The 27,564-nt window shown below is 39.2% G+C and overlaps 1 protein-coding gene across 1 annotated transcript in view; it reads left to right on the plus strand.

Moving 5' to 3' along the window:
• Positions 1 to 26,991, plus strand: part of brsk1b (BR serine/threonine kinase 1b) — a gene marked incomplete at both ends in the record, with an annotated part of 32,156 nt that extends 5,165 nt beyond the window's left edge. Inside the window, 18 exons of the mRNA XM_079252339.1 lie at positions 5,142 to 5,227; positions 5,346 to 5,486; positions 6,819 to 6,935; positions 7,345 to 7,378; positions 7,466 to 7,534; positions 8,353 to 8,499; positions 12,193 to 12,224; positions 12,972 to 13,136; positions 14,521 to 14,618; positions 14,715 to 14,865; positions 14,971 to 15,031; positions 17,067 to 17,343; positions 17,612 to 17,660; positions 19,468 to 19,591; positions 19,685 to 19,786; positions 21,135 to 21,243; positions 25,785 to 25,874; positions 26,774 to 26,991. Coding sequence (XP_079108465.1) covers positions 5,142 to 5,227; positions 5,346 to 5,486; positions 6,819 to 6,935; positions 7,345 to 7,378; positions 7,466 to 7,534; positions 8,353 to 8,499; positions 12,193 to 12,224; positions 12,972 to 13,136; positions 14,521 to 14,618; positions 14,715 to 14,865; positions 14,971 to 15,031; positions 17,067 to 17,343; positions 17,612 to 17,660; positions 19,468 to 19,591; positions 19,685 to 19,786; positions 21,135 to 21,243; positions 25,785 to 25,874; positions 26,774 to 26,991 — 2,070 coding nt within the window. The remainder of the gene's footprint in view (positions 1 to 5,141; positions 5,228 to 5,345; positions 5,487 to 6,818; positions 6,936 to 7,344; positions 7,379 to 7,465; positions 7,535 to 8,352; positions 8,500 to 12,192; positions 12,225 to 12,971; positions 13,137 to 14,520; positions 14,619 to 14,714; positions 14,866 to 14,970; positions 15,032 to 17,066; positions 17,344 to 17,611; positions 17,661 to 19,467; positions 19,592 to 19,684; positions 19,787 to 21,134; positions 21,244 to 25,784; positions 25,875 to 26,773) is intronic.
• Positions 26,992 to 27,564: the final 573 nt, after the last annotated feature.

Below are 27,564 nucleotides of genomic sequence, written 5' to 3' on the forward strand. Positions count from 1 at the left end.
ATTAATACCATTCAGACTGTCAGTTGTGTTGGTCCATTCATCTATACACTGTTTACGTCCACTCGTTCCAATGCAGGGTCTCGGCGTTGGAGCCTATCCCAGCTGCTTTTAGTCGACAGGCTCGTCTAATGAAATTTACTCCTATAAGGAAATGCATTTTGGCTCAAAGAGCTGACCTTAGCATGGTTCAGCAAAGAGGAATCAGGGAAGAGATGTGGGCAGAGTCAGATTAGCTCTGCTCATTCTTACAGATGTAAATAAAGTGGCAGTTTCTTATCTGCCAATGAGCATGTTGCACCTGATTTGCCTGAAATGAAATTCCAGTCATGTAGGTATTCACTGTGCAGAAACATCTGCAGGATTCTCAAGGAAAGTCTGCTAATGTTGTAACTGCTGAGTGTGGGTACTGCTTCACCGTGCTAAACAATGGGAAGGATTTAAGCCTGCTAATTAAACTTTCTGATAAGAGCAACAGTAGCTGAAATACAGGGAGATTTCTATTCATGCTGGCTGATTGCCTGCAGCTCGTACACAGCAGGTTGCACACGATGGGCAAGGTTACACAGTCAAAGCTTCACAGAAATCACTATTTATTGTAATGCTTGTTCTTTTATTGGCTACTGCTGCTACATGATGCTGTTTTCACTTGTTTTTAGCTACTTCTAGTTTCTATTCATGGCATCTCATTAAGAGTCTGATTGTTGGAGTTAAAATAGGATCATTCAGAGGGTTTCATGTAACCCTTCAGACCAGTTTCTCTCCATGTTTCAGCCTCATAAAAGCCTGTTGAAAGGACAGCCAGGATGACATGATTGTACCGTCCAATAATCGATCCTCCCCTCTGATAGTGTGGAGAAAATCAATGCTTTGCCTTGCTGTTTGCTGTGTGGGAGCCTGTTTTAGGTCATGTTATGGACAGCTGCAGCTGCTGACATCAGATCTGACAGGTTTTGCATGGATAATGAGTCATGTTGATGGAAAAGCTTGGTTATTTGTAACAACAGTGAGAGTGATAAAAAGAGAAGGCAAAATGTGAGAAATCATGCAAACACTGATTTAGGTGAAAATGTTGATGTTTGACACAAACTTTGTCCAATTTGCTTCAGTTTATTAGTCCATTTGTGTGAATAGAAACCTGTGCAGAGTCTTATTAGTCATAAAAAGATCTTAATTGTAAATGTAATCTTAATCTTGATGTGTAATGAATTCATTAAACACATTTTTCCTTTTTAGTTTTTAAGCAAGGCTGATTGTATTTACCTACAGTCAGAGCGTAATCGGATTGCAGAAAGTTAATCAAAGAATGATCCAAAACCAGGAAACACATGAACACCTTTTGCTTTTTAACAGCGTAAACCTTTTCATGGAGGCTTGGGTAAATGTTGTACAATAAATGTTAAAGTTATGTTGTGAATTTCACAACATGTCAAAAGAGTTTTTCATGTTTCTTTTTTATCAAAGCATGTCGGGTGGAATTGTTTTCCACTTTTTCTGTTTTCCACAAGTTTTCTGTTTTAAATTAAACTTTACTCCTCTGTGCTCCACTTTGACAAGCAAACTGAGAGTACACTGCTGTACACTAAAAGCTAGATACTGGTATTTGCATTGTAAAAAGCTGTTAGCATGTGTAAAAAGTAGTTCTAGGGCGATGTTTGCATATTTATCAGCTGTTAACATTTATATAATGTAGTTCCAGGATAATATATAGCAATGTTAGCTGCTGGTAGTATGTGTAAAAGGTAGTTCCAGGATAATATGTAGTATTGTTAGCAGCTGTTAGCATGTGTAAAAAGTAATTCCAGAGTAAGATATAGCATTGTTAGCAGCTGTTAGCATGTGTAAAAAGTAGTTCCAGCATAATATATAGCATTTTTAGCAGCTGTTAGCATGTATAAAAAGTAGTTCCAGGCTGATATTTGCTTTGTTAGCAGCTGTTAGCATGTGTAAAAAGTAGTTCCAGGCTGATATTTGCCTTGTTAGCAGCTGTTAGCATGTGTAAAAAGTAGTTCCAGGGAGATATTTGTATTGTTAGTATGTGTAAAAAGTAGTTCCACGGTGATGTTTGCATATTCAGCAGCTGTTAGCATGAGTAAAAAATAGTTCCAGAGTGATGTTTGCGTTGTTAGCAGCTGTAAGCATGTGTAAAAAGTAGTTCCAGGGTGATATTTGTATAGTATGTGTAAAAAGTAGTCCCAGGGTGATGTTTGCATTTTTAGTAGCCGTTAGCATGTGTAAAAAATAGTTCCAGGGTGATATTTGTATAGTATGTGTAAAAAGTAGTTTCAGGGTGATGTTTGCATTTTTAGTAGCCGTTAGCATGTGTAAAAAATAGTTCCAGGGTGATTTTTGCATTGTTAGCAGCTGTTAACATGTGTAAAAAGTAGTTCCAGGGTGATATTTGTATAGTATGTGTAAAAAGTAGTCCCAGGGTGATGTTTGCATTTTTAGTAGCCGTTAGCATGTGTAAAAAATAGTTCCAGGGTGATATTTGTATAGTATGTGTAAAAAGTAGTTTCAGGGTGATGTTTGCATTTTTAGTAGCCGTTAGCATGTGTAAAAAATAGTTCCAGGGTGATTTTTGCATTGTTAGCAGCTGTTAACATGTGTAAAAAGTAGTTCCAGGGTGATATTTGTATTGTTAGCATGTGTAAAAAGTAGTTCCAAGGTGGTGTTTGCATTGTCAGCAGCTGATAGCGTGTATATAATGTAGTTCCAGGATAAGATATAGCAATATTAGCAGCTGTTAGCATGAGTAAAAAGTAGTTCCACGGTGATGATTCGCCCTGTGTAGCATCCCCTTTTCTTTTAACATGTTTTTTAAACATCTGGGAAGTAAGGAGATTTGCTGTAGTTTTAGAAGAGGAACATTGTCTCATTCTTCAGGATTCCAGCTGCTTTACACTCCTGGGCCTTTTGCCTGGATTTCTGCTTCCATGATGCTCCAGATGTTTTGTACTGGTGAAAGGTCTGGACTACAGCAGACCAGTTCTCCTGTTCCACCATGCTGCTGTGATGATGCAGGATGTGGTCCAGCATGGTGGAACCTGCAAGGTCTTCCCTGAAAGAGACGTTGTCTGGATGGGAGCAGATGTTTCAGCATTGATGGAGCTTCCCAGATGTGGAAGCTGCCCACGCCATCGGCACTAATGCAACCCCATCCCATCAGAGATGCAGGCTGATAACAAGCTGGATGCTCCCTCTCCTCTTTAGTCTGCAGGACACAACGTCCATGCTGTCCACAGAGAATTCCTTCAGAGTTCATTCAGGTTTCCACTTTACCTCAGAGAATTCTAGAAGAGCTTCTGTGGTTCTGGATCATGTTATGATGGAGCTTGTGTGGATGTGTGAATGCATGTGTGGGTTTCAGGGTGAACTGAATGGACAGACAGTGATTTCTGGAATCTTCCCGAGTCCATGCAGTGATCAGCACAGTTATGACCTACAACCTTCATGCACACAAGGTTTTTCTTGTAGACAGTAGAATCTTTAAAGTATAAAATATTTTACATTGAGGAACATTTTTCTAAAACAATTCCAGGTTCTAGTCAGTTTATCTCAGATTGGTGAACCTCTGTCCAGGTTTACAGAGACTCTGCCTCTCTGAAATGCTCCTTTTATACCCAGTCATGTTACTGACCTGCTGCCAGTTAATTAAAGCAGATTGTGGTCTTTACGGGGATCTATTGCACACTAATCTTCTGTGAGGGAGCCATCTCCCTCAAGGAGAGGCTGCTTCATCAAATCATTTCTACATGCACAAAATATGACAACTACAGATTAGAATTCTTGAGGATAAAATAAACATTTAAAAAAATAATAATGCTTTAGTACACGGGGAAAGTATTATCTAAATGGGATATGATACCCTTGGTTCTTGTCCTTTAAGATTCATTCATTTATGTTCTGGGTAGTTAATCCTCCTGTTGTTCTTTGTAGAGTCTGTCTCCCGTGTGTTCAGTTCACTTCCTTATCACCTGGTTTCTGTTTACTGATCCCACACCTGCTCCTCACTTGTCATCTTCCACACGCTTTCCTGTCCTCATTGTTTGCCATGTTTGCTGCTCCTTGTCATCGCCGTTGTTTTCCAGTCAGCATGTTTGTCGTGTGTTTGCGGCGTTACCTGGAATATCCTGCCTGTCCTCGCATAACTACCTGGAAGCAGACTTAATTGGCTTTCTTGCAGCTGGTTTATTTTAAGAATTTCACAATGAAAATGGACAAAAAATGTTAAAAAATAATACAGACAGTGCCAGTTTAAGATGAAAATAACATGAGGAGCTTGTAAAATGTCGTTTTACTAAAGTAAAATACAAAAACCTCGCTGGGAAAGGATTTCCGAATCCTTTGCATCTCTTCTATGCTCGACACCCATTGGAAACCCACAAGAACGGCCCAATGGGATGTAACTTGGGATGTTTCAAAATAAAAGCTCAACTGATTATCAATAAAAATAAAATTCTTAATTTTTTACATGTTACAAAACAAGTACGCAAATATGCAATACTGGAATAAAATAAGTATTATTGACAACATGATTTCCATTACAGTTATTTGCAAATTTAAAGCGACAAATTTTGATTAAGTAAATTTTCCATTGTTTATTGTAAACTGTTAAAATCTAATCATATAGACACGATTATTTTTCAGGTTTTTCCTCCTGCAGAGGATTTTCAAAGTCTGTCTCTCTCATTTTTCTTTCTAATCCTTTTAAAACTCTGCATTTTGCTGTTGTTTACTATTACTAAAAGCGATACTACCGACCAGAACAAGAACAACGTTCCGGATGCTACCATCCAGAACAGGAACAACATTCTGGAAACTACCATTAGAACATCTGCTGGAATCACTAGATCGCACGGAGTTCTGCGCCCTCACACAGTTTTTCTGGTTTAGTCTGTTTATGACTTTTAATGAGTTTGTTTTAAATTTCTTGAACCCACTGAGGAACCTCTGAAACACTTCACACAGCTTCTACCATTTTTACCCAACTCCTCCTTCATACTCGCCTCTTCCCATCTCTGCCTCACTGCACGTCATATTTACCTTCCTCTCCCACCTGACATTTCCATCTCCATCATTTTTAACCTTCTCTTTTCTCTCTTAACCTTTCTCCACATCTCTGCCTCCCTCTGTCTGTGCAGGTGGAGAGAGAAATAGCTATTCTTAAACTAATAGAGCACCCTCATGTTTTGAAGCTGCATGACGTCTATGAAAATAACAAATACCTGTAAGTATCTTTTTCTCTTGTCTGTGCACTAAAACTGTGTATTTGCAGCAAACCCTGTGATTTGGACAGCATGGAAGGTATAGAGAGTGTTTTAGAAATCTGGATTAATCTCTTCCAGGTATCTGGTGTTGGAGCATGTGTCTGGTGGAGAGCTGTTTGACTACCTGGTGAAGAAAGGCAGGCTGACCCCTAAAGAGGCCAGGAAGTTCTTCAGACAAATCATCTCCGCCCTGGACTTCTGCCATAGTCACTCCATATGGTGTGTGGAAGCGTTCTGCTCCTTTCTTGTTTTATTTTATGGATTCATTTATTCAAACCACTGAAGAAACATTAATAAAATTTTCATTGACATCCTGAGTATTCTGAATATTTATACATATATACATATATATATATATATATATATATATATATATATATATATATATATATATATATATATATATATATATATATATATATATATATATATATATACACACTGCATATTCTGTATAGATATATATATATATATATATATATATATATATATATATATATACATATATATATATACACTGCATATTCTGTGTGTATATATATATATATATATATATATATATATATATATATATATATATATATATATATATATATATATATATATATATATACACTATTTTATGTTGGCCTCCAAAGTATATCTAAACCAGTTGATTAACATGTTATTATGATGCCCTTAATGGAGTGAGATTAGAGTGATTTAACCTTCTGAACTACGTGTGCATATACACCAAGCGGCAACCTCTGCCGGTTAAATTTTAATCCTATGCAGAAGTGCATAAAACTGCAGTTCCTCCTTCATCCATTAGTGGCTCCAAAACAGAGCAAATCTCCATGGACTCTCATGTTAAAAAGACCAACTTCACAGCAGAAATCAACATTTTTACAACCTGGTTCAAAAATCCATTTTAGGTTTAATAGGTCAGGTTTACCTTCATGACAACTGTGAATTTTTTTTCGAACTTGCCCGTTTAAAAGTAATTTAATCTCGAAGTTCAGCATATTTAGGGGTGTGTCCTTTTGATTGACAGGTACCCGATCTCCCGCTTCAAGAAAGAAAAATGTAGAACAACCGCGGTTTTTAGCCGGTTAACAACGTGACTTAGCTTTAGCCCGCTTACCTCCATTACCTGGTTAGCTCCTGTTATCTCCGGGTTAGCTCGGTTAGCTCTTAGCTACAGGCAGCTCGGAGTCTGCTCGATGTCAATCATCCACCATGATGCTCACAACCCCCCACTCAGCTCCACCTCTTTGCCCATATTTGTATTTTTTGGGCTTCCCAAGGAGCTTCAATTCAGCTCTTCAGAAACCTACGGGTGACGCCACGCAGGCTTCGTCCATCTTTTTATACAGTCTATGTTATACACTACCAGTCAAAAGTTTGGACACACTTTCCGATTGGATTTAATGGAAAAGTGTGTCCAAACTTTTGACTATGTATATGAAAATGATGCAGCCAGTCGGCATGAGAATTCTGACTATGGTATAAATATATTGTCCATAGCATTAAAGTGTGTGTCATAAATAAATGAATCTAGTGTTTGTCCAGTCACAGAGACCTGAAGCCAGAGAATCTTCTCCTGGATGAGAAGAATAACATCAGGATAGCAGACTTCGGCATGGCCTCGCTACAAGTCGGGGACAGTCTGCTGGAAACCAGCTGCGGGTGAGTTCTTAGTTTAGTTGGTTCTGAGAATATTTTAGATTATATTTTCCTTTTATTTATCTTATTTATCTCTTATTTGCCTCTCTGTGACAGTGAAGGTTCATACGTGTTGGAAGTGATGTTAGCGTTTTAAAAACTACTCAGTTTGCTGATAAGATTGTTAGCTGTTAGCAGAATATTGGTGACATCCATTAAAGTTAACATACCTGCTGGCAGTATTTACTGAAAGCCTGATATTGCCTGTCAGGAGGAACACAGACTTCGAAGATGAATTAAGAAGGGATTGTGCCTTTCAGCTGGATTCACCTGTTCAGTCTTTTCTGTGGATTAGCAGACAGCTCAGTGTGTTTTTGTGCTCCCAGGCTGTTTTTTATGTATTAAATCCTTCTTTCTCGTTCCTTCTTCACAGATCTCCTCATTATGCTTGTCCAGAGGTTATAAGGGTACGCTACTTTGCTCTCAATGTGATTCGTGTGTGTGTGTGTGTATTAACATAGCTAATGCTGCACTACTGTGCGTCTGTCTTTCAGGGGGAGAAATATGATGGTCGCAGGGCCGATGTTTGGAGTTGTGGAGTCATCCTCTTTGCTCTTCTTGTGGTAAAAACATATTTTTTTTTTCCCCTTTCATTTTCATGTATTTTTTATTTGTTTTTCACTAGTAATTTTGTTATTATTATTATTCGTTTACTTTTTAAAAAAAATATTCTTTATGTTTATTTTCAATGTTTCATTTTATCTAATTTTTGCTATTTCATTTTTATGTCATTAATTTAATTTAAATTTATTTTGAATTTTTTAAATTATTCTTTATTTTTATTTAATTTGATTAATTTTAATATATTTGATTAATTTGAATTAATTTTATTAATTTTTATTTTATTTATTAGATGTTTATTTTATTTTATTTTATGCGTCATTAGCAGGGAAACCAGTAGAAAATGTGCCATGAATGTTGATGGCAATTTTCCCCTAACAGTAAAACATGGCAGTAAATCCAGATATTGATGTGCTGCATGTATTGATCTTTAGGGGCAAACCAGAAGATCATAAATGCTTCTGTGTTATATAATGTACATATATGTCTATATTTTAATAATAGTCCATCTGTGACGAAACAAAACCAAGAAGAATCTCATGGTGGTACATTGGAGAAGTCTGTAGATGACAAACTAATCAGAAAGTTAAACAGATGCATCAAATATGATGACAGTTGAAGCATTCTGGGAAATCTCCTCTTGCATGATGACAATGGATCAAACTGAGAACGATAAAAACATAAAACAAGAAAAGAAAAACTACAAGGTTAATTTAAGAACCTCCATTTGATCACTAGAACAACACACTGCAGACATCATGCAGAAAGTCATCTTTATTCCATAATTTATTTGTTTTTCACTCTTTCTGCCCCCTGACAGGGTGCCTTGCCCTTCGACCACGACAATCTGCGGCAGCTTCTGGAGAAGGTGAAAAGCGGAGTTTTCCACATGCCCCACTTCATACCTCCTGACTGTCAGGCTTTGCTGAAAGGAATGATAGAAGTCAATGCTGACAAAAGACTCACGGTAAGAAGGGAAAGATGATGTGAGGACGAGATTTAAATTAGTACAAATTTTTCTGCTATGAGTGACTGGCCTGTAATAGACGACCGTACACATCTACGGTACAGTTTGAAATAAAGAAAAAAACACAGAAAACTAGTTGTTACATGGGTGAACAGTCACTCAAAAGCAAAGATCAAGGAGTTTTTGGGTGCTTGCTTCTCTTCCAATATATTTTGTATTACACAGAAATGCCATTGTCACCACTGATTGCAGAAAAGCTTTTGAAATGATCGCAATCCAACTGTGTGTAAAGTAAAAGAACAAAAATGAGCTATAGATTTAGCAAGTCAGTTTGGTATCAATTTAACAACATCTGAATCAAAGCTTTAATTCCTTATTGGGCATTCATTGAAATACTGATTTTCAGTCATTACAGTGTTTTTATAATATTACAGTGTATTGCAAGAATTTACAACCTGGTTATTTTTTTTCTTTAAAAGTAAAAGATACAGTATGTCCAGGTAAGGGTACAATATCAGAAATATGGTCATTTGCCCAATCAAGGATTTAAATCACATTGCTACAGTAATTAGCATGTCAAGCTAACTAGCTTGAAATAGGAATTCTCAGTGCTATCACAAATGAGTTAGCATGCTGATTGGTAACTGTTTTTTTATTAAACTCCAGTTTTTAAACTCCTTTTCTTCAAAAGTGGTATGTCCCACTTGGAAAACAAATACGCAAGCTAGGAGGCTAACCAGGCTGATGTAAGCAATTGAGCTAACAGTAGCTTGTTTCTCACGTTTTTCCTCACTGCTACTCCACCAATGTAAAAGACAAAAATGATCCCTTAAAGTGTTTAATTTAAAACCAATCAGCTTATCAGAGCTGTCACCCAAATGAAAAGAAAACTGGACCTTATCACACCATAATATGATATTTCATTGTAAAAACGTGAACCGTATCATGTTGTAACTCAGTAAGCTTCGCTGTAAAAACGATAAACATTTTCTCATTTTAGTGTAATAAATTTTACTGTAAGCAAAGCTGGTCCATATGATTTTGATTTATTCAACTTGTTACCTAAATTGTTTCCTAGATTACAATTAATTAGATATTATTTAGAATCATTTTCTGACTGAAAGTTTACGTTGTAAATCTTTTAATAATAGAAGAGGAGATATTTATTTTGAAATAATTTGATAGAACAAAACACAGTTGAATTATATATATGGTCATATAATTAATATATTTAAATATGTTTAAAAAGAAATTGCTTAGATCATTGACATTAGTAAGATTACATCAGTTATTTGGTCGGATTGTTGCTTTTGATTAATTTTCCATTAATTGCCCAGCCCTATCTGGCAACCCCCTGAAATTAACTTGTGACCCCAGTTTGAGAAAGGCTGGTCAGGCTGTACAGAGCTGTCCCTTAAACTGAACAGGCTTTGTCCACAAAGCAGTCGTCACCCTACTTTGTGAGTTTGCTCAGTTTAAAAGGTTGGAGGAAGAGAAAAGGCAGCTCCAGGCTTGGCTTAAAGATGGGACGGAAATGCAACCTGACACGAGACCGTACAAGGGAGGAAGAAGTCGAGACAAAAAGCAGCACAGAAAGGACATGGGCATGGGTTGGGCCTGAGGTACTGCTGGAAGGCAGGAGCAGTCTGATGACAGAACTGCCCTTAAGTAGAGAGTACAAGACGACCTGTCCTCCTTTTCACCTGGAGGACAGACTTACATCTTGCAACTAATTTATTCACACATTAGACTAAAAAAAAATGTGAAGAACGTTTAAAATGTTTGAGTCTGAAATCTTTATTTGGCCCTTTGAACATAATGTCGAAAAGACTAATATCTATTACCATGTTGTATAATTATTGGAGTGTATTTTTATTGTATCCAGCAAGGAGCAAAACCGTATCAGATTGTGTACAAAAAGGTTTTAAGCCAATTTTTTAACATAAAGTGATGCAAAATGTCTCAGAAACTGTATGAATCACATAAGATACACGAAAGGATTAGCATGGATTTGAGTGAGTATGCTGGAGGAATGTAGTGATGTGGGGTGGAAATTCATTTATACTTCAAAGGCAAAGATGTTTGTGCTGATATGTTTCAGATGGGCCTGTAAAATAAAGACAGAGAGAAAAGTCTCGTTAGTTAGTCATCCAGCCACAACAGCACAGATTTAATCAAAGCTGTGAGTTTGTCTGATGAGCTGTTGATTAATGGAGCCTGAAACCAGGTCAGACAGTCTCTCTACCACTGTCTGTTTGCTGCTTGCCTCCACTGAAACAAGCCACCACATTAAGAGACAGATTTTATAACAGTATATCACTACTCTGTTGGGAAATAAACCCATATATCATCTACATTCTGTCTTACATTAATAAATAACTTGTAAGCTAACAAATGCACTGTTCCCGTTTCATGCAGCAGCTTGCTAATTCCCTCCTCCAGTACAAATATAGCGTTAACAGGCCCACTTTTGTCATGCTTGCAGAACTGCAGCTGCTCCATTACTCCAGCCCCAAGAGATAGTGTGCAGTAATGATGCTATGGTTTCCGCTGGATGCAGTTCTAATGCAGGCTGCATAATGTATGAAGGGATGTAGGACAGCTGCAGGGAAAACTTTTCCTGGAGGTCATGAAAACAAGGGTTTACAGCCTACAGTTAACCTGCTTTAGGAGGCGAGCTAGCAGCCTAACATGCATCCATGGCTTACGAGGATGAACTTCGAACTTTCAGTTCAGTTTTTTATATTTTTGGTTTGCAGTGAAGTGCAACATGTAACATACGATCCAGACAACACCAGAAAGTAAAATCAACAGCCACAGTAAAACCATGAAGAAGTAAAAAGGGTCAAATCAACCCGTCCATTAAAAAAAAAATCTATAAAAAGAATAAAAACAATTTACATTTCAAGGCCTAATGGAGTGCTTTTCAATAGACAAATGACCTCTCTCCAGGCTCAGCACACACTGATGACATTTATTACGCTAGGAATTTAAACCTACTGCTTCTAACCCTGGGGAACCTACATCACCACCGGAAGGGCTAAATCTTCTGATAATGGGTGATCAGAGCTGTCCAGGATTGACTGCATCTTCCGCGATACTTGTTGATTGTAAATGTCTGTTAAAGAGTTGCTGAGAGCCAATTATCTCACTGGCTACTCTCACGATATCTGTCAGACGGGTTTTGTTCTGAACTGGGAGGTTTTCATACCAGCCAATAATACAAAACTTTGAGTTTTTCAAAAAGAAAGGATCTATTTCTGCCAGGGGCCTCTGAACAGAATCTATTGCTCAGACGATATAACCCCTTAACCAGCGGGACTTCGCCTCGGGCCGTCTATATGTGTTTTTTAATATAAAATTTTGTACAATCTGTTAAACATTTAATATTTCAAAACTTCTGGCCGGTCCATCAGTAGTATTGAAATATGGTATCAATGAAGGTATCAATGCTAATATAATAATAGTATATATTAAATGTATCTGTTTATCATCCTTAAGGGCTGTGAGAGACCTCCCTGCTGGGACTTTAAAACACACAAACAAGTTTTTGTGCAAAAACACTTGTTCAGGTGTCGGACGGCCAATGGATGTACCTTGAGGGTTAAGGGGTCAACATGTAGGATTGTAGGGTTAAATCAGTTTGCAATGCTAATACTAACCAGTGTTTCTGTTTACTGTCTCTGATTACAGCTAGAAGCAATACAGAAGCACTCGTGGTACCAGTAAGTACATTTACCCATTTGGTTTACTTTGGTTTTAGAAACATTCCTGTCGTTATACATAAAGTACAGTTCCAAAACTACAATAAACTTCCTGATACCCTCTGAAACATCACAGAATAAGCTAACTTTATATGATCCCCCACTAATGTAACATATAAGGTTAAATGATTTCAAGTTTGTAAATTAAATTTGTAATCTATTTAAGAAATTTATTTTTCTGCCTTCTGCCATAAAAGTGACAGAAGAGACAAAAAAAAGACCAAAAGCTCCCTGCATGACGATATGGATTGTCCAAAGCAAAACTGTGCCTTTTAATCAGTAATTTATTCCATGCAGTTTTATTATTACAGTTTGTAGATGAGTAAAATTTGCTCATTCAGATTCAATATGTAATGATACTTGCATTATTTAGTTAGTAAAAACCTTGATACAGATTTTTTTGTAAAACAAAATTAGATATTTATTGTTGCTTTATGAGTGCTTAATCCAGTGTCTTTAGAGCAGATAAGTGTGAAAGATGCTGTCAGGAAATTTTAATCTGATATGGATGCAGTCATGTTTAAAATAATTACTACAGTGCTTTTTTATCTTTCTTGACCAGCTTTACTTTGTATTTTGTTTTTCTTTATTTCTTGTCTAATACCTGTGCTGAGAACTGTAAAGTAAATTTTGGCACCAAATTATGTCAAAACAGTGTCAATCGGGACCTTCCAAGGTTGCTAACTGAACAATGTTTTTTCCTGTCAGGGGTGGTCGTAATGAGCCATGCCCAGAGCAACCTCCACCTCGCCGAGTCTGTGTGAAGAGGATCCTGTCCCTAACGGACCTAGATCCAGATGTCCTGGAAAGCATGTACTCGTTAGGGTGCTTCAGAGACAGGGTGAAACTCACACAGGACCTAACAAGTGAGGAGTGAGTAAATGCAAACCAATCCAGCATTTCATGTAGCACTCCATCAATGAGAACCAAACAAGATGATACTTATGTTCACAAAAACATCCATTGAGCTTGTCTTTACCAGGGGTTTTAATACAACCTTCGCAGCCTGGCAGTTTTCACACACACCAGTATGTAGTTTGTAAAAAGTCTTTCTTATTAGTGGTATATGTGGTGGTCATATGGCTGTGTATTGGAAGCCACTCTCACATTTATTTAATGCTGTAAATAAAGGCGAAATTTGAAATAAAATGGCACTTTTATGTTAAATATTTTGCAAAAGGTTTGACATGCTGACACATATATTAAAATCGGTATGTGATGAACTTAATGCTATCGGCAAGATTCTTCCAAACTGTTCACTTTCAACACTTTCCCTGCCTCATACCAATTATAGCAACTTATTCACAATCAAAAATGTCTACTTAAGTTAAAAAATGTCAAGGTGATAGAAGAAAGAAGAACAAACAAAGAGAACTTGGTAACCAGTGCTCTTGTTGCTATGCTAACAGCTACGCTAGCTAAACACAAGGCTTCACTTTACAGATTTGAATGTAGCTATGTTCAAACTTTAAGTAAAGCAGGGTGATATCCACAACACGTTTTAGACCATATTTCATCTGTGATGGTGGTCTCTTATGACAAGTTCTTTTTAATGTTTCTTAAGTGCAGCAAGGCGTTATTAGCAAGCTAGGTTCCAGTTAGCTTACTTCTTCTTCTGACTTACAGTTTGCAGTAGAAGCTCTCAGAGTTCTGATGTTTTTTTTCCTTGAAGTAGTGTTTTGCTATCTTCCATTTGTGACATTTTGTAGACATCTCACAGAAAGAACAAGAAATCATTAAATCAAATGAAATATCTGGATTATCACCTGTAGCTAGTTGGAAAAGCACATTTTAACCATTCTGAACCATTTTTCACATAGTTTTGTTCACAATTGTGTTAAACTTTTGGGTATACTTGGTTTCTTTTATTACTTTTTGCCTCACTTTTATTGAAAAATATTTTGTCAATATATAATAAAATAACAAATGCTGGTTTTTTTCTATCAATAAGTTTTTAATAATAAAAATAAAAAATGAAAAAACAAAAAGGTAAGAGGACTAGGTACAACCATATAACTTAATTTCCCATACAGAAATTACTGCGCAAAGCGGACGTCTCTATTTACATACGTAATAGAGCATAAATGAGCTTTTACAAAGAAACATAAATCACTTCTGAATATCTACTTATGATAAAGTTGAAGCCAAATTAATCCATAAATTTATGAGTAACACATGAGTCTTAAACTCAACTAAAGTATGTAAAGAAAGATAAGAAGGATCCAAGCTCATTTTTCTTATCTGTCTGTCTCTACAGGGAGAACCAGGAGAAAATGATCTACTACCTCCTGTTGGACAGGAAGGAGCGATACCCCAGCTGTGAGGACGAGGACCTGCCACCCAGAAATGATGTTGGTGAGAAAAGCAGCCTTGTTTTTCTTTGTTTTGAATAAAACTTTAAAACCCCAGCAGATTTCCATGTTTTCAGTTGTTCTTGTTTCCTCTCTAAAGACCCACCCAGGAAGCGTGTGGACTCGCCGATGCTGACACGTCATGGACGATCTCGTCCAGAGAGAACGAGTCTGGAGGTCCTCAGTGTCACTGACCAGGGGTCTCCCACCCCACCTCGCAGGGCCCTGGATACCAATTCACACAGTCAGAGGTATGAACTGATTTGGAGTGTAAGCAGTTAAAATCATCATCACAAGTCGGAATAATAAGAGACATTGCATCTTATAAGCCTATTGTGCCACTGTGTCTTATAAAGGTCTCGTTCAGTCAGCGGCGCATCCACGGGTCTGTCCTCCAGTCCTCTCAGCAGTCCCAGGGTAAGAACTTCACTGTTTCCTTAAGCTGGTTAATATGGGTGGGAAAATCGAATCGAGAAATCGAAAATTGGGATTTTTTTGTTAAAAAATCCATCCATTATAACATTTTTGTTATTGTTATTATTTTTTATCGATCTTTTTAATTGTCTTCTTCGGCATTATTGCAGCAGAATGATTATTTGGCTACTGTGTTGTTTTTTGTCTTATTGAAATCAAGAAAAATGACGAGCAAAAAAATAAGTTTGATATATTTTTGTGTTTTTTAATGTACAAAAATCTGCAGTATCGAAGAATTGTGAGAATCGCAATTTAAATCGAATCGGCACCCAAAAAATCGGAATCAAATCGAATCGGGACAAAAGCATATCGTCACATCCCTACTAGTTTACCTCCATTTTTATTTGTGTTTGCTATTAATCTAGAATGTAAATATGGCTATAAACTGGGTTTTGAAAGGGGACATAATATGAAATAAGAACTTTATATATTTGGGTGTATAACTTGACCGTAACTTGACTTGGAACGTAAAAGGCTGAAAGTGCATTTTTCTTACTTTTTACTTTTTTTTTTACAAGTATAATCTCATCTGCAGTTTCATAGTTAAGTCATTTTAAGACAGAAATGAGGTCATAGTGTTGGACCAGTCTGAAGTTTCAGATCATCTCTTGGAAATCTGGCATTTTATTGATCAATTCTCTGGTTTCTTCCTTTAGCTGGTTGTGTGTCAGCTATAGAACTCAATACTCCACCATGTGATTATTGGTGGTATTGCTCCGCTTTCTGCATTAAGCGAAGAATAGCTAAGCTCATTGAAAACAGACCAAAATTACACATGTAACAGGAGAGGGATGAAACTGTCCATCCGTCTGCGTGTCTGCCTTCTGTGTCGAGCACAAAACGTGGTTGTTTTGAGCGAAGTTTGCTGCCTCGGTTTGATCTTTAAGACCTCAAGAAATTGCAAAAAAAAAGGCTTAATAGGTGTCCTTTAAAGATGTCAGTGTAGCTTATAGGTAATCTCATAGTTATGTGCGATATGTGGACGATGATTTATTTCATGATGTCTAATTCTTTCATTTACACAGTATGAAGAAAATAAATGGTTATAAATGAATAAATCAAGACATAATGTGACTATTCACCACTTTGCTTAGTATATATCAAATCACAACTGAATGAAATATTGAACGTTGGTTAACGGTATTTTACTGTGAACAGACTAAATCACGTGCTGATCTGTTTGTTCTCACTTTGGCTTATTATGATGGAAGTCTGTATCTTTTTCATTTAGAAGACAGCAGGCAGCATTGTGTGTGTATTGTGCTGATATACGTGTCATCTGCGGCTTCTACATTTCATATCAGTTTGGTTATGGAAGCAAATTTCCGGCGATGCGTCTTGTTTTCTGCTGCCCCTGCCTGTCATGCTTCTCCATCACATCGTCACATTGTCATGTACGAGACACATCATGCTGCCTCATGCCAACATCTGGGTATGTTTTCCAGCATGAAGGAGAAGGGACTGAATAACAGACGTATAATCAGGCGACAGAATAAAGACGACCAGATCCATGTTCCATTTGGTGCATCTAACGGAGGCTTGTTGATGAATCATGTCCATGAATCATATTTCATGACCATTGCTTCCTGTCTCATCACATCCCTTTCCCTCCTTCTTTCCATCTTTCTCTGTGTGCCATCAGAGTCCGGTCTTCACTTTCAGCCAATCAGAGGTCACCTCCACCTCCGTTTCCTCCTCCAAAGACCCCAAACCAGGAAGTGCCACCACCCCTCGGCCTACCCGTCCAGCGCCAGACCCAAAAACCCAGACCCTGCCCTCAAAGGGTCCTGCAGACCGGCCCCAGCTCCACTCCATGAAGTCGCTCCCACTCCAGACGCCCCCCTCTCCCTCCCCTTCCCCCTCCCCCATCCTGTCCCCCATCCCACGCTTCTTTAACTTCCCCTCTCCGTCCCTCTTCAAGTCCAAGAATGTCCACTCGTCCTCTAACACGTCTGCCACCCCTCCCCCTGTGTCGCAGGTCACGCCGCAGAGCTCGCCGCTGCCCACCCCTCTGGGCACGCCCGTGCACCAAATCCAACACCTTTCCTCCACCACCCCTCCCTCTTCCTCTTCCTCGTCTTCTTCTTCCAGAGCAGACGGAGGCGGTGGGGCTTCGTTGTCGCTGACCCCGCCTTCCAGCCCTGGCGGCAGCGGCGGATTGGCCGCCTCGAGCTCTGCCCACTGGAGAACAAGGCTTAACTCGTTTAAAAACAACCTGCTGGGTTCCCCGCGCTTTCATCGCCGCAAACTGCAAGGTGAGCCACGTTTTCCTGCTATTTCTGTCCTGAAAGAAGTCCTGCAGCTCAGGGACCAAGCCACGTTGGCGTCCATCAGGCTGAGCTTGATGCTAGCGGAGCGGTCCAAGTCAGCACTCAGCTCCGGACCGAAGGGGAGACACGTGTCCCAGCCTGCAGCTGCGCTGAGTCATGTCTGATGCTGGGATAATCTCTAATTACAGCAATTAAATTAGAGCTTGTCATCAGGACTCGCTGGCCTCATCTGTGTCTGTGTTTGGGTTTTCAGTCCCCACATCAGAGGACATGTCCAGTTTGACTCCAGAGTCCAGTCCAGAGTAAGTGCATCACTTTGTTTCATTCATACTAGTTTGCAGAAATAAAATGCTTTGAAGCAGCATGAGTGGGAATTTTCAGGAGATCATCTTGATTGTAGCTATAAATACAACACAGGAAGATTTTCCACAAACAAAGATCTTTTAGGCAGAGGTGTATAAAGTAAAGATAAAGTAGAAGTCCTGCCTTGGTTTTGGATCTACCGATGCATTTAGAACAGGTGTTTTCACTAACAGGCTCATCTACCTGCCGTGGAGCTGAGCTGGTTTAGTGACTGGTTGGAAAGAGCTGCCTGACAGCTCGGCTGCTCGATTATGACAAAAATTATCATCACAATTATTTTGACGGAAACAGATATCTCGATTATTTAACACAATTATCCAGTATTTATAAACATCGCTGCGCGTCGTGGTGTTCTAGACTCCGTGTCGTGCATTATAACCGTTTAATGCACGGTTCCGAGTTGTTTAATCCACTTTTACCGCTTATATAGGAACTATTTTATGTTGGTCTGGATGTACGTTTTATACCAAACAACCGCTGTCAGGCTGCAGCGCGTTTCTCTCATTCACCTGCTAAAAGACGGCTGATCTGAACCAGCTGGTTAACGCGTTGCTATGGTAACGCTCCGTAACGGTGGGATATTACAGTGTTTTACTATGTATAGGAAAATAATGCAGCCAGTTGTCACTGACAATGATATAAACTATGTTTAGGTGAACTTCCACAACCTACTGCAGTTATTCTACATTGACCTGCAGCCGGAGCCGACTGAGACTGGCTGCCTGGGAGTGCTTTAGGACGGGAGAGGCTCCCGCTGCTCCTTCCTTACAGTAACTGCAGAACAATATGTGTCTTCAAGTCAGTCGTCAAAACACCAGAAAAGTCTCTAATAACTCCAGTAAAAGTTGCTAGATTTGTTGCTTTTAACAATAAAAGTCTCCAGATTTAGCGAGAAAGTCTCCAAGTTGGCAACAGTGTCTGAATGAAAGCAAAGCGGCTGTGGGAGGAGTTTACAGCACAGCGCTGCAACGCCAGAGACGCTCGATTAGCAGCTGAAGACAGCAGGAAGACAGGACTTCTACTTACTACTTTCTACACCTCTGCTTTTAGGCCAGTAGTCCTAACCTGGGGTCCCCAAGGAGTGCAGGAGGTCCAGAGTCCACTTCTTTGATCCAGATCAGAGTTTATTTGTACATTCACAATGCCCCACACGAAGCGGACTTCCCAAGTCCAAGATCAGGTGTCATCCCAGCCACTTCTCTGAGATCAGTCTGGAAAAACTGTTTGTACCGTCCACTTACTGTTTTATAGCTTCTTTTAGTTTAGGAAAAACTTTTAACGTCTTGTAATATTATCCAATATTATAATAAGACTCTTGTCTGTGGTTGTAGATTTAATTTTCCCAGGATTTCAATGTGTGCCTGATAAAGGTTTAATGCAGGAGTGCACAGAGTCGATCCTCAAGGGCCGCTGTCCTGCAGGTTCTCTGTGTATCTCTGCTCCAACACACCTGGCTTATATTGAATTAATTTGACCGTCATTGAAGTTCTGCACCGTAGAAGCATGGATACATAAACCTGCAGGAACCTGAGCCGTACACCGCAGCTTCTGATGATCACTGTATTGTAAACTTAATGCAAAAGTACACAAAAAACCAGAAATCTCCCTTTGTTCCCCGATGGTCTCCATGGCGGTGGTGTGAGTTGATCTAGAAGAGTACCTCTAACTTCTGTCTGAGTTGCATTATTCATCTTTTTTTTTCTTGTAATGTATGAAATGTGTGACTGGAAGTTTTGTGCCTTGCAGACTGGCTAAGAGGTCGTGGTTTGGAAACTTCATCACCCTGGAGAAGGAGGAGCAGATCTTTGTGTTAATTAGAGACAAGCCGCTCAGCTCAATCAAAGCAGACATCGTCCACGCCTTTCTGTCCGTGAGTGCAATCAGACTTTAAACATCTTCCTGCAGCTACAAATGTTAGATACCCTGCAGAGGTAAAGGCTATTTGTCTCTGTGTCCTCCACAGATTCCCTCCCTCAGCCACAGTGTGGTGGCTCAGAACAGTTTCCGGGCAGAGTACAAGTCCTCCGGTGGCCCCTCGGTCTTCCAGAAGCCCATCAAGTTCCAAGTATTATTTCCTTTCATACCTCTCAACTTCACATTTCCTATAAAAAGTCAGTATCAGATCAATATATCAGTGCCAAATATAACATTTTTAGATAGATAGATAGATAAATACTTTATTAATCCCGAAGGAAATTGTGCAGTTGTCCGTTGCTCACATTCATAAAACAGCAAAAGAGAAAATTTAAAGTTTAAAAAAACCAGACAAATAAATAATTCAACAGCATTAAAAGATAAAGTGCTACAGGTTAAGGTGCTACAAGTTAAGGCACTGAAAAAAACAAAGTTCAGGACTAGTATCAGTCTCTCCTGCTCCTCCCTGAAGTGGCTGCATTATACAGCCTGATGGCACGAGGGATGAAAGAGTTTTTTAGTCTATCAGTGGAGCAGCCCAATGAGAGAAACCTGGAGCTAACAGAGCTCCTCTGCCGAGAGAAGACAAGATATAGGGGGTGGCTCTGATTGGAGAGGATTGCCCTGATCTTAGAGAGCGTCCTCTGCTCCACCACCTTTTCCACAGAGTCCAGGCCGAGTCCAACCACAGAGCCTGCTTTCCTTATGAGCCTGTCCAGCCTCTGAGTGTCCCTCTTTTTAGCGTTGCCCCCCCAGCACACAACAGCATAAAAAAGAGCACTAGATACAATCGATTGGTAGAACATGTACAGTAACTTTGAACAGACTCTAAAGGATGCCAGCCTTCTTAAAAAATACATCCTGCTCTGAGCCTTTTTGTACACAGCATCTGTGTTAGCTGCCCAGCTCAGACTGTTATCCAGCTGCAGCCCCAGATATTTGTAGTTAGAGACCACCTCCACCTCAGATCCACTGATGTTGATGGACTGTACAGCAGGGGGCGCCCGGCGGAAATCCAGCACCAGCTCCTTTGTCTTTGATGTATTAAGCTGGAGCTTGTTGTGCTGGCACCACTCCACAAAGTCCTTCACCAGGCCCCTGTACTCCCCCTCTTCACCCTCCCTAATACATGCCACAATTGCAGTGTCATCAGAGAACTTCTGCATGTGGCATGTATCTGAGTTGTACTGAAAGTCAGAGCACAAATTTAAAATTCATTTTGCATTTTATTTAATTATTTTGGGTTGTTTTGGGTTTTTTTTTAAGCAGAAACTTATAAAATGTTATCTGCTGTGATCAGTCTAACAAAACACAAAAACTAAAACACTGCAAATGAAGATGCACATGAGAGATTTAGAACAAGCAAAGTAAATATAACTCAAACATTAACTGACCTCCTACATTACATCTAATATTTCCAACAACAGATAGAGAGTCACCTTTTATTAAAGATGTCATTAGTGAGGAAATGGTTGTGATTGGTTCTTCTCCTCCTGCAGGTGGACATTGCTTTTTCTGAGGGAGAGAGGGAGAGAGAGAGGGAACGAGCAGAGAGAGAGGGAAGAAGAGAGACGGGTATCTACAGCGTCACCTTTACTTTACTAACAGGTAACGAAGACGGAGCTGGAAACGTAATCACACAGCGAGCTTGTTTTATGTCTGTTCAGTCTTATGTATCCATCCATCTATCCATTCATCCATGCATCCATCCATCCTTCCATCCACCCATGCACCCATCCATCTATCCATGTATCCATCCATCCATCTATCCATGTATCCATCCATCCATCCATATATCCATCCATCCATCCATGTATCCATCCGTCCATGTATTCATCCATCCATCGTCCCTTCCATCCATCCATGTATCGATCTAACCATCTATGTATCTATCCATTAATCCATCCATCCTTCCATCCACCCATCCATCTATCCATTCATCCATCACTCCGTGTATCCATCCGCCTGTCCATCCATCCATCCATCCTTCCGTCCACCCATGCATCCATCCATATATGCATCCATCCATCCATATATCCATCCATCCATCCATGTATCCATCCATCCATCCATGTACCCATCCATCCATGTATGTATCCGTTCATGTATTCATCCATGTATCCGTCCATGTATTCATCCATTCATTCAGCCATCTTCCCTTCCATCCATCCATGTATCCATCTAACATCTATGTATCCATCCATTAATCCATCATCCATGTATCCGTCCATGTATTCATCAATCCATCTTCCCTTCCATCCATCCATGTATCCATCTAACATCTATGTATCCATCCATTAATCCATCATCCATGTATCCGTCCATGTATTCATCAATCCATCTTCCCTTCCATCCATCCATGTATCCATCTAACATCTATGTATCCATCCATTAATCCATCATCCATCCATTCATCCATCCATGTATAAATCCATCCATCCATGTATCCATCCATCCATCCATCATCCATGTATCCGTCCATGTATTCATCCATCCATCTTCCCTTCCATCCATCCATGTATCCATCTAACATCTATGTATCCATCCATTAATCCATCATCCATCCATTCATCCATCCATGTATAAATCCATCCATCCATGTATCCATCTAACATCTATGTATCCACCCATTAATCCATCATCCATCCATTCATCCAGCCATATTTTCATCCATCCATCCATGTATCCATCTGTCCGTCCATCCATCATCCATCCATCCATCCATCCATCCATCCATGTATCCGTCCATGTATCCATCCATCCATCCATGTATCCATCCATCCATCCATCCATGTATGTATCCGTCCATGTATTCATCCATCCATCGTCCCTTCCATCCATCCATGTATCCATCTAACCATCTATGTATCTATCCATTAATCCATCCATCCTTCCATCCACCCATGCACCCATGCACCCATCCATCTATCCATTCATCCATCCATCCGTCTATCCATCCGCCTGTCCATCCATCCATCCATGCATCCATCCATCCTTCCGTCCACCCATGCATCCATCCATATATGCATCCATCCATCCATATATCCATCCATCCATCCATGTATCCATCCATCCATCCATGTACCCATCCATCCATGTATGTATCCGTTCATGTATTCATCCATGTATCCGTCCATGTATTCATCCATTCATTCAGCCATCTTCCCTTCCATCCATCCATGTATCCATCTAACATCTATGTATTCATCCATTAATCCATCATCCATCCATTCATCCATCCATGTATAAATCCATCCATCCATCCATGTAGCCATCCATCCATCCATCATCCATGTATCCGTCCATGTATTCATCCATCCATCTTCCCTTCCATCCATCCATGTATCCATCTAACATCTATGTATCCATCCATTAATCCATCATCCATCCATTCATCCAGCCAAATATTCATCCATCCATCCATGTATCCATCTGTCCGTCCATCCATCATCCATCCATGTATCCATCCATGTATCCATCCATGTATCCGTCCATGTATCCATCCATTTATGTATTCATCTGCCTATCTACCTGTCCATCCATCCATTTTCTTAACTGCTTAGTGTAACTCAGAGTCACAGGAAGCTGGAGTCTATCCCAGCAATCATTGGGCGATAGTCTGGTACACCCTGGACAGGTCACCAGTCCATCACAACTTATGAAACCAGTTTACATGAAAACAATACGATTATTAATGTTGATTCTTCTGAATTTAATCCTTCCGTCATATAAAATGGAACTTGACCCGGTTGACAACAGATAACCGATATGTCACTTTTTACTATGTGGAAAAACTCCAGGTTGCATCATGTATCATATATATACAGTATATGTGAACTGTGTATCAACATCAGATCAACTTTATAGATCTGGCTGAAAGTGAGCACAGAGAATATGTTTCTGGCTTTGGAAAAGATGTTGTTCTGAGTCATATTTGTTCTTCTTGTCTCAGTCAGTTTTAATCAGTCCAAAGAACGGTACTCAATGATTGCAAATAAACGGTTTGAAATCAGGATAGGTGATTTAATTATTAGACATGTATTAGTTTATGCAACTATTATCTTAATATGCTCCGGTCTTAACCTGACCAGCATCTGGTAGTAATGTTTTACAGCCACCACAAGGGGACAGCACTTTACCAAACTGTTTGTCAGCAGAGGACCAATGTGTGATGCTGTGAGATGCTCATAAAGTACAAATATAAGAAACTTAAAACAGGCAAAGGGTTCTACTGGAACCCCTTCAAGAAGACAAAAAAAAATCCATTGGCCTGCTTCACAAAAGTAGAACTTGGCTTTCCAGGATAAGAGATGAAAGCAGGGCTTGACCAAGTCAGGGCTTTCTGGTTTAACGAAGGCCAAACTAGGCTGAGAAGACCTAAGTCAAGCCAGGTTTAAGTAATCCTACTGTGTGCACGTACATGGCTGTCTTCAATGACCATGAGGTGGATTGCAGATTAACTGAGGCTGATGTGGAAAAGTTGCTGGTCCTTCATTTGATGGTTTTGTTATTAAAAGTAAAAGTACACAATCTAAATCACTGGCTGTTGATTGTTCCCCTCCTTGTCCATGTGTGAAGATATTAATTTGAACACTGGCGGATTTGCAAGTAACTTTTTGTATTGATTAACTATTATCTGTGATTCTGGCCAAATTATTAACTTCCCGTATTAACTCAGACTGGCCGTCACCTTTTAGCCTGGCTGTTAGCTCATCTGTTAGCCTGTTAGCTTGGCTGTCAGCATGCTAACTTGGCTGTTTAACTTAATGTTAGCCTGTTAGCCTGGCTGTTAGCTCAGCTGTTAGCCTGTTGATTTGACTGTCAGCATGTTTAACCTGTGTGTATATCTGGCTGTTAGCCTGGCTGTTAGCTTGGCTGTTAGCCTGTTAGCTTGGCTGTCAGCATGTTAACTTGGCTGTTTATCTGAATATTAGCCTGTTAGCCTGGCTGTTAGCTTGGTTGTTAGCCTGTTAGCTTGGCTGTTAGCTTGATTTGGAGCAGGCTATCTGCACAGAATAAATCTCTATGATTACCGCTTTTGTGAAACTGAATCAATTCAGCCAGAATAACCAGAAAACTTTTGTTCAGTCCCTTCTTCAGTTCAACCTCTGCTAGCTAAAGCACACCACCTTTATTGAGTCATTTCAAAGCAAAGCACCAAACAGAAGACAAATTCACATCTCTGTTTTGAACTTAGTGGAAACAAACTGTATTTGTTCTTGGAAAGACCTGTCTGTTTGATTTTCTTGTACATGCTATATAAAGAAACGTAATAGTAGTAGTGAAGTTAGATTTCAAAATATAGTAACAAGTAAAGTAATCTCAGTACTGTTTACAGCAGTATTTTGAGTTTTTTGAGTAACAACCTCAACACTGTGCATAGCCCTAATTATATTAGATCTGTGACAGACTAATTACCAGGGTGTTTCCTCAGGCTCACAATGAGCAAGAGCAGGTCAAAGTTCACTATAACCATTTTAGACCATTTTTACCATAATCAGGCTGACTTTAAATTCTCACAACAACAAATGCAGATCTGGGCTCAATATAATGTAGTTTAGGCATTTACAACTTTACTTTTTAACTGACCAGCTGTGAACATCCTTGTAAAACCTGTAGACCATCTTCTGAAAAATACAAAGAAACTGCATTCTTTTTATTTGGTATATTTCTTTTTAATTAACAGCCAAACTAATAAACATATTTCCATTACATCACATTTTTATGACTGTGTCAATATATAAGCGGTTAAGAACATTTGGGATTAGATCAAAGTCAGATAGTTATATTAAAACATAATCAACAGGCAGACAAAAAATAATACAGCATTACTGTGCTTTGCCTAAAATAACATGAAAATTTCCAGGTCTATATTTTCATTGTGTTTGCAAAGTTTATCTTAAGAATTTCTAATCTAATACCAACTGGACCTTGGAGAATATCTCAGTTCATGGTTTTCTGGAATCTGCATGTTTAGTTCCTGTTTCTTTTGGATCCTCGAGGTCACTTTCCAGAAGTGGCCCATTACCAGATATCAAGAAACACTAAAGGCCAGTTTAACTTTCTCTACAGCAGGGTGGCTCATGGATATTAATGAATACATCAGTTTGTTAAAATTGATACAGGACTAATTATCACTCTCCCTTCAGGTCCCAGTCGCAGGTTCAAAAGAGTTGTAGAAACCATTCAAGCTCAGCTCCTCAGCACCCACGATCAGCCTTCTGTGCAGGCACTGGCTGGTGAGTTATCACATCTGCACTCAAACTATGGAGCTACAATACAGACATAAGTTTTACAGCTGCACTTTTATAACTTGTAACTCCATCTTTGAAATACTGAAAACATTTTTGTAAGTCACACAATACAAGTCAGAAAATGAAAGTACTTGTTTAAAGTCACAAAAAACAAGCCAAAAAATACTAGTTTTAAAAATACAAAAAAAAAGGCTTTTTGGTCAGAAACTACAAGTCATAGTAATATAATTGCCTTTTAAAAGTCTGAAAATAGAAGTACATTTTTCAAATCACAAAATACAAGTACATTTTACAAGTTTGAAGTAAATGATTGAATAAAGAAAATAATGATATATTTGACTAGTCAAAACCTAGGAAGAATGACTAGTAAGAAAATACAGTTTCCAACTCTGAAAATACAAGTACCTCTTACAAGTCAGAAAATACAAATACATTTTACAAGATATAAAAACACAAGATAAATCTTTTTGGTCAGAAACTACATATCAGAAAATGCAAATACTTTTTACAAGTCTGAAAATAGAAGTACATTTTACCAAGTCACAAAATACAAGTACCTTTAACAAGACTGAAAATACAAGTAAATTTACAAGCCATGAAAAAGAAAACATTTTTGAAAGTCACACAATACAAGTCAGAAAATACAAGTATCTTTTTCAAGTCACAAAATACACATTTTACAGGTCTGAAAATACAAGTAAATTTTTTAATTCTGAAAATACATGTCAGTGAATACCAGTAGATTGTAGTTGTGGATTTTACTTTTACCTTTAATTCTTACACAACTGGATATACAAGTTACACAACTTGTGCCTATTTTAGCTCCATATAAACTACATGTAAATTTGTAAAATCTCTCTGCAACTAAACCTCTTGCCTTTCAGATGAGAAGAACGGTCAGCTTTCCCACCCACCCAGCACTCCTTCACGTCAGAATTCGAAGCGCTCAGAAAGTGGATCGGATCGGGTAGAACGGGATCACACAGCAGACGGGGTGAGCAGTAGCGGAAGCAGCAGCGGGACCGTCTTACAGCGGCGAGAGTCGGGGAAAGACAAGAGCAGACTCCTTTCATCACCCAACGGGACACAGTCTCACCCTTGAAAAGAATGTTGTGGAAGAGAAGTGAAGACCTGCCAGGCCTTTTATCTCTTCCTCCCCTCAGTCCTTCCTACATTCTTTCCTCCCCACTTTCCTTACTTCCTGCCATGTTTCCTGCCTTCAGTCCCAGGCCATGGGATGGAGGGAAGGCAAGATTGATGCAGGGATTTGATGGCAGATCCCCTCAAAATGGCTGCCTTTAGAAGAAATGTATGACATGTTGAGCTGCTCTCTGGTCAGCCTTCAAGAGCAGTTTGACCCCAAAAGGAAAACTGTAAATGACGTCCAAAAAACCCTACCTTACTATAGAAATACAGGGAAAGCTCACAACCAGGGAAACAAGAAACCCCCTTACTGCATCCCATCAAGAAAGCACATGACGTCTCCAGTGACCAGTTGCAACACTTTGTTCCCATTTAACTGGCTACCTCCCATCAGTCGGTCAAAATGGCACCTAAAGATGGAGGCCAGTGATGGCGCACATGAATTTATCGCCATTTATCATTACCTGGTCATCAACATTTCATCACCTGCCTCATCTAGTCTTTTAGCTGATGAGTTATCCATCAGGAAGTC

This window comes from Telmatherina bonti (assembly GCF_933228915.1).
Source record: "Telmatherina bonti genome assembly, chromosome: 14".
Classification (NCBI taxonomy): domain Eukaryota; kingdom Metazoa; phylum Chordata; class Actinopteri; order Atheriniformes; family Telmatherinidae; genus Telmatherina; species Telmatherina bonti.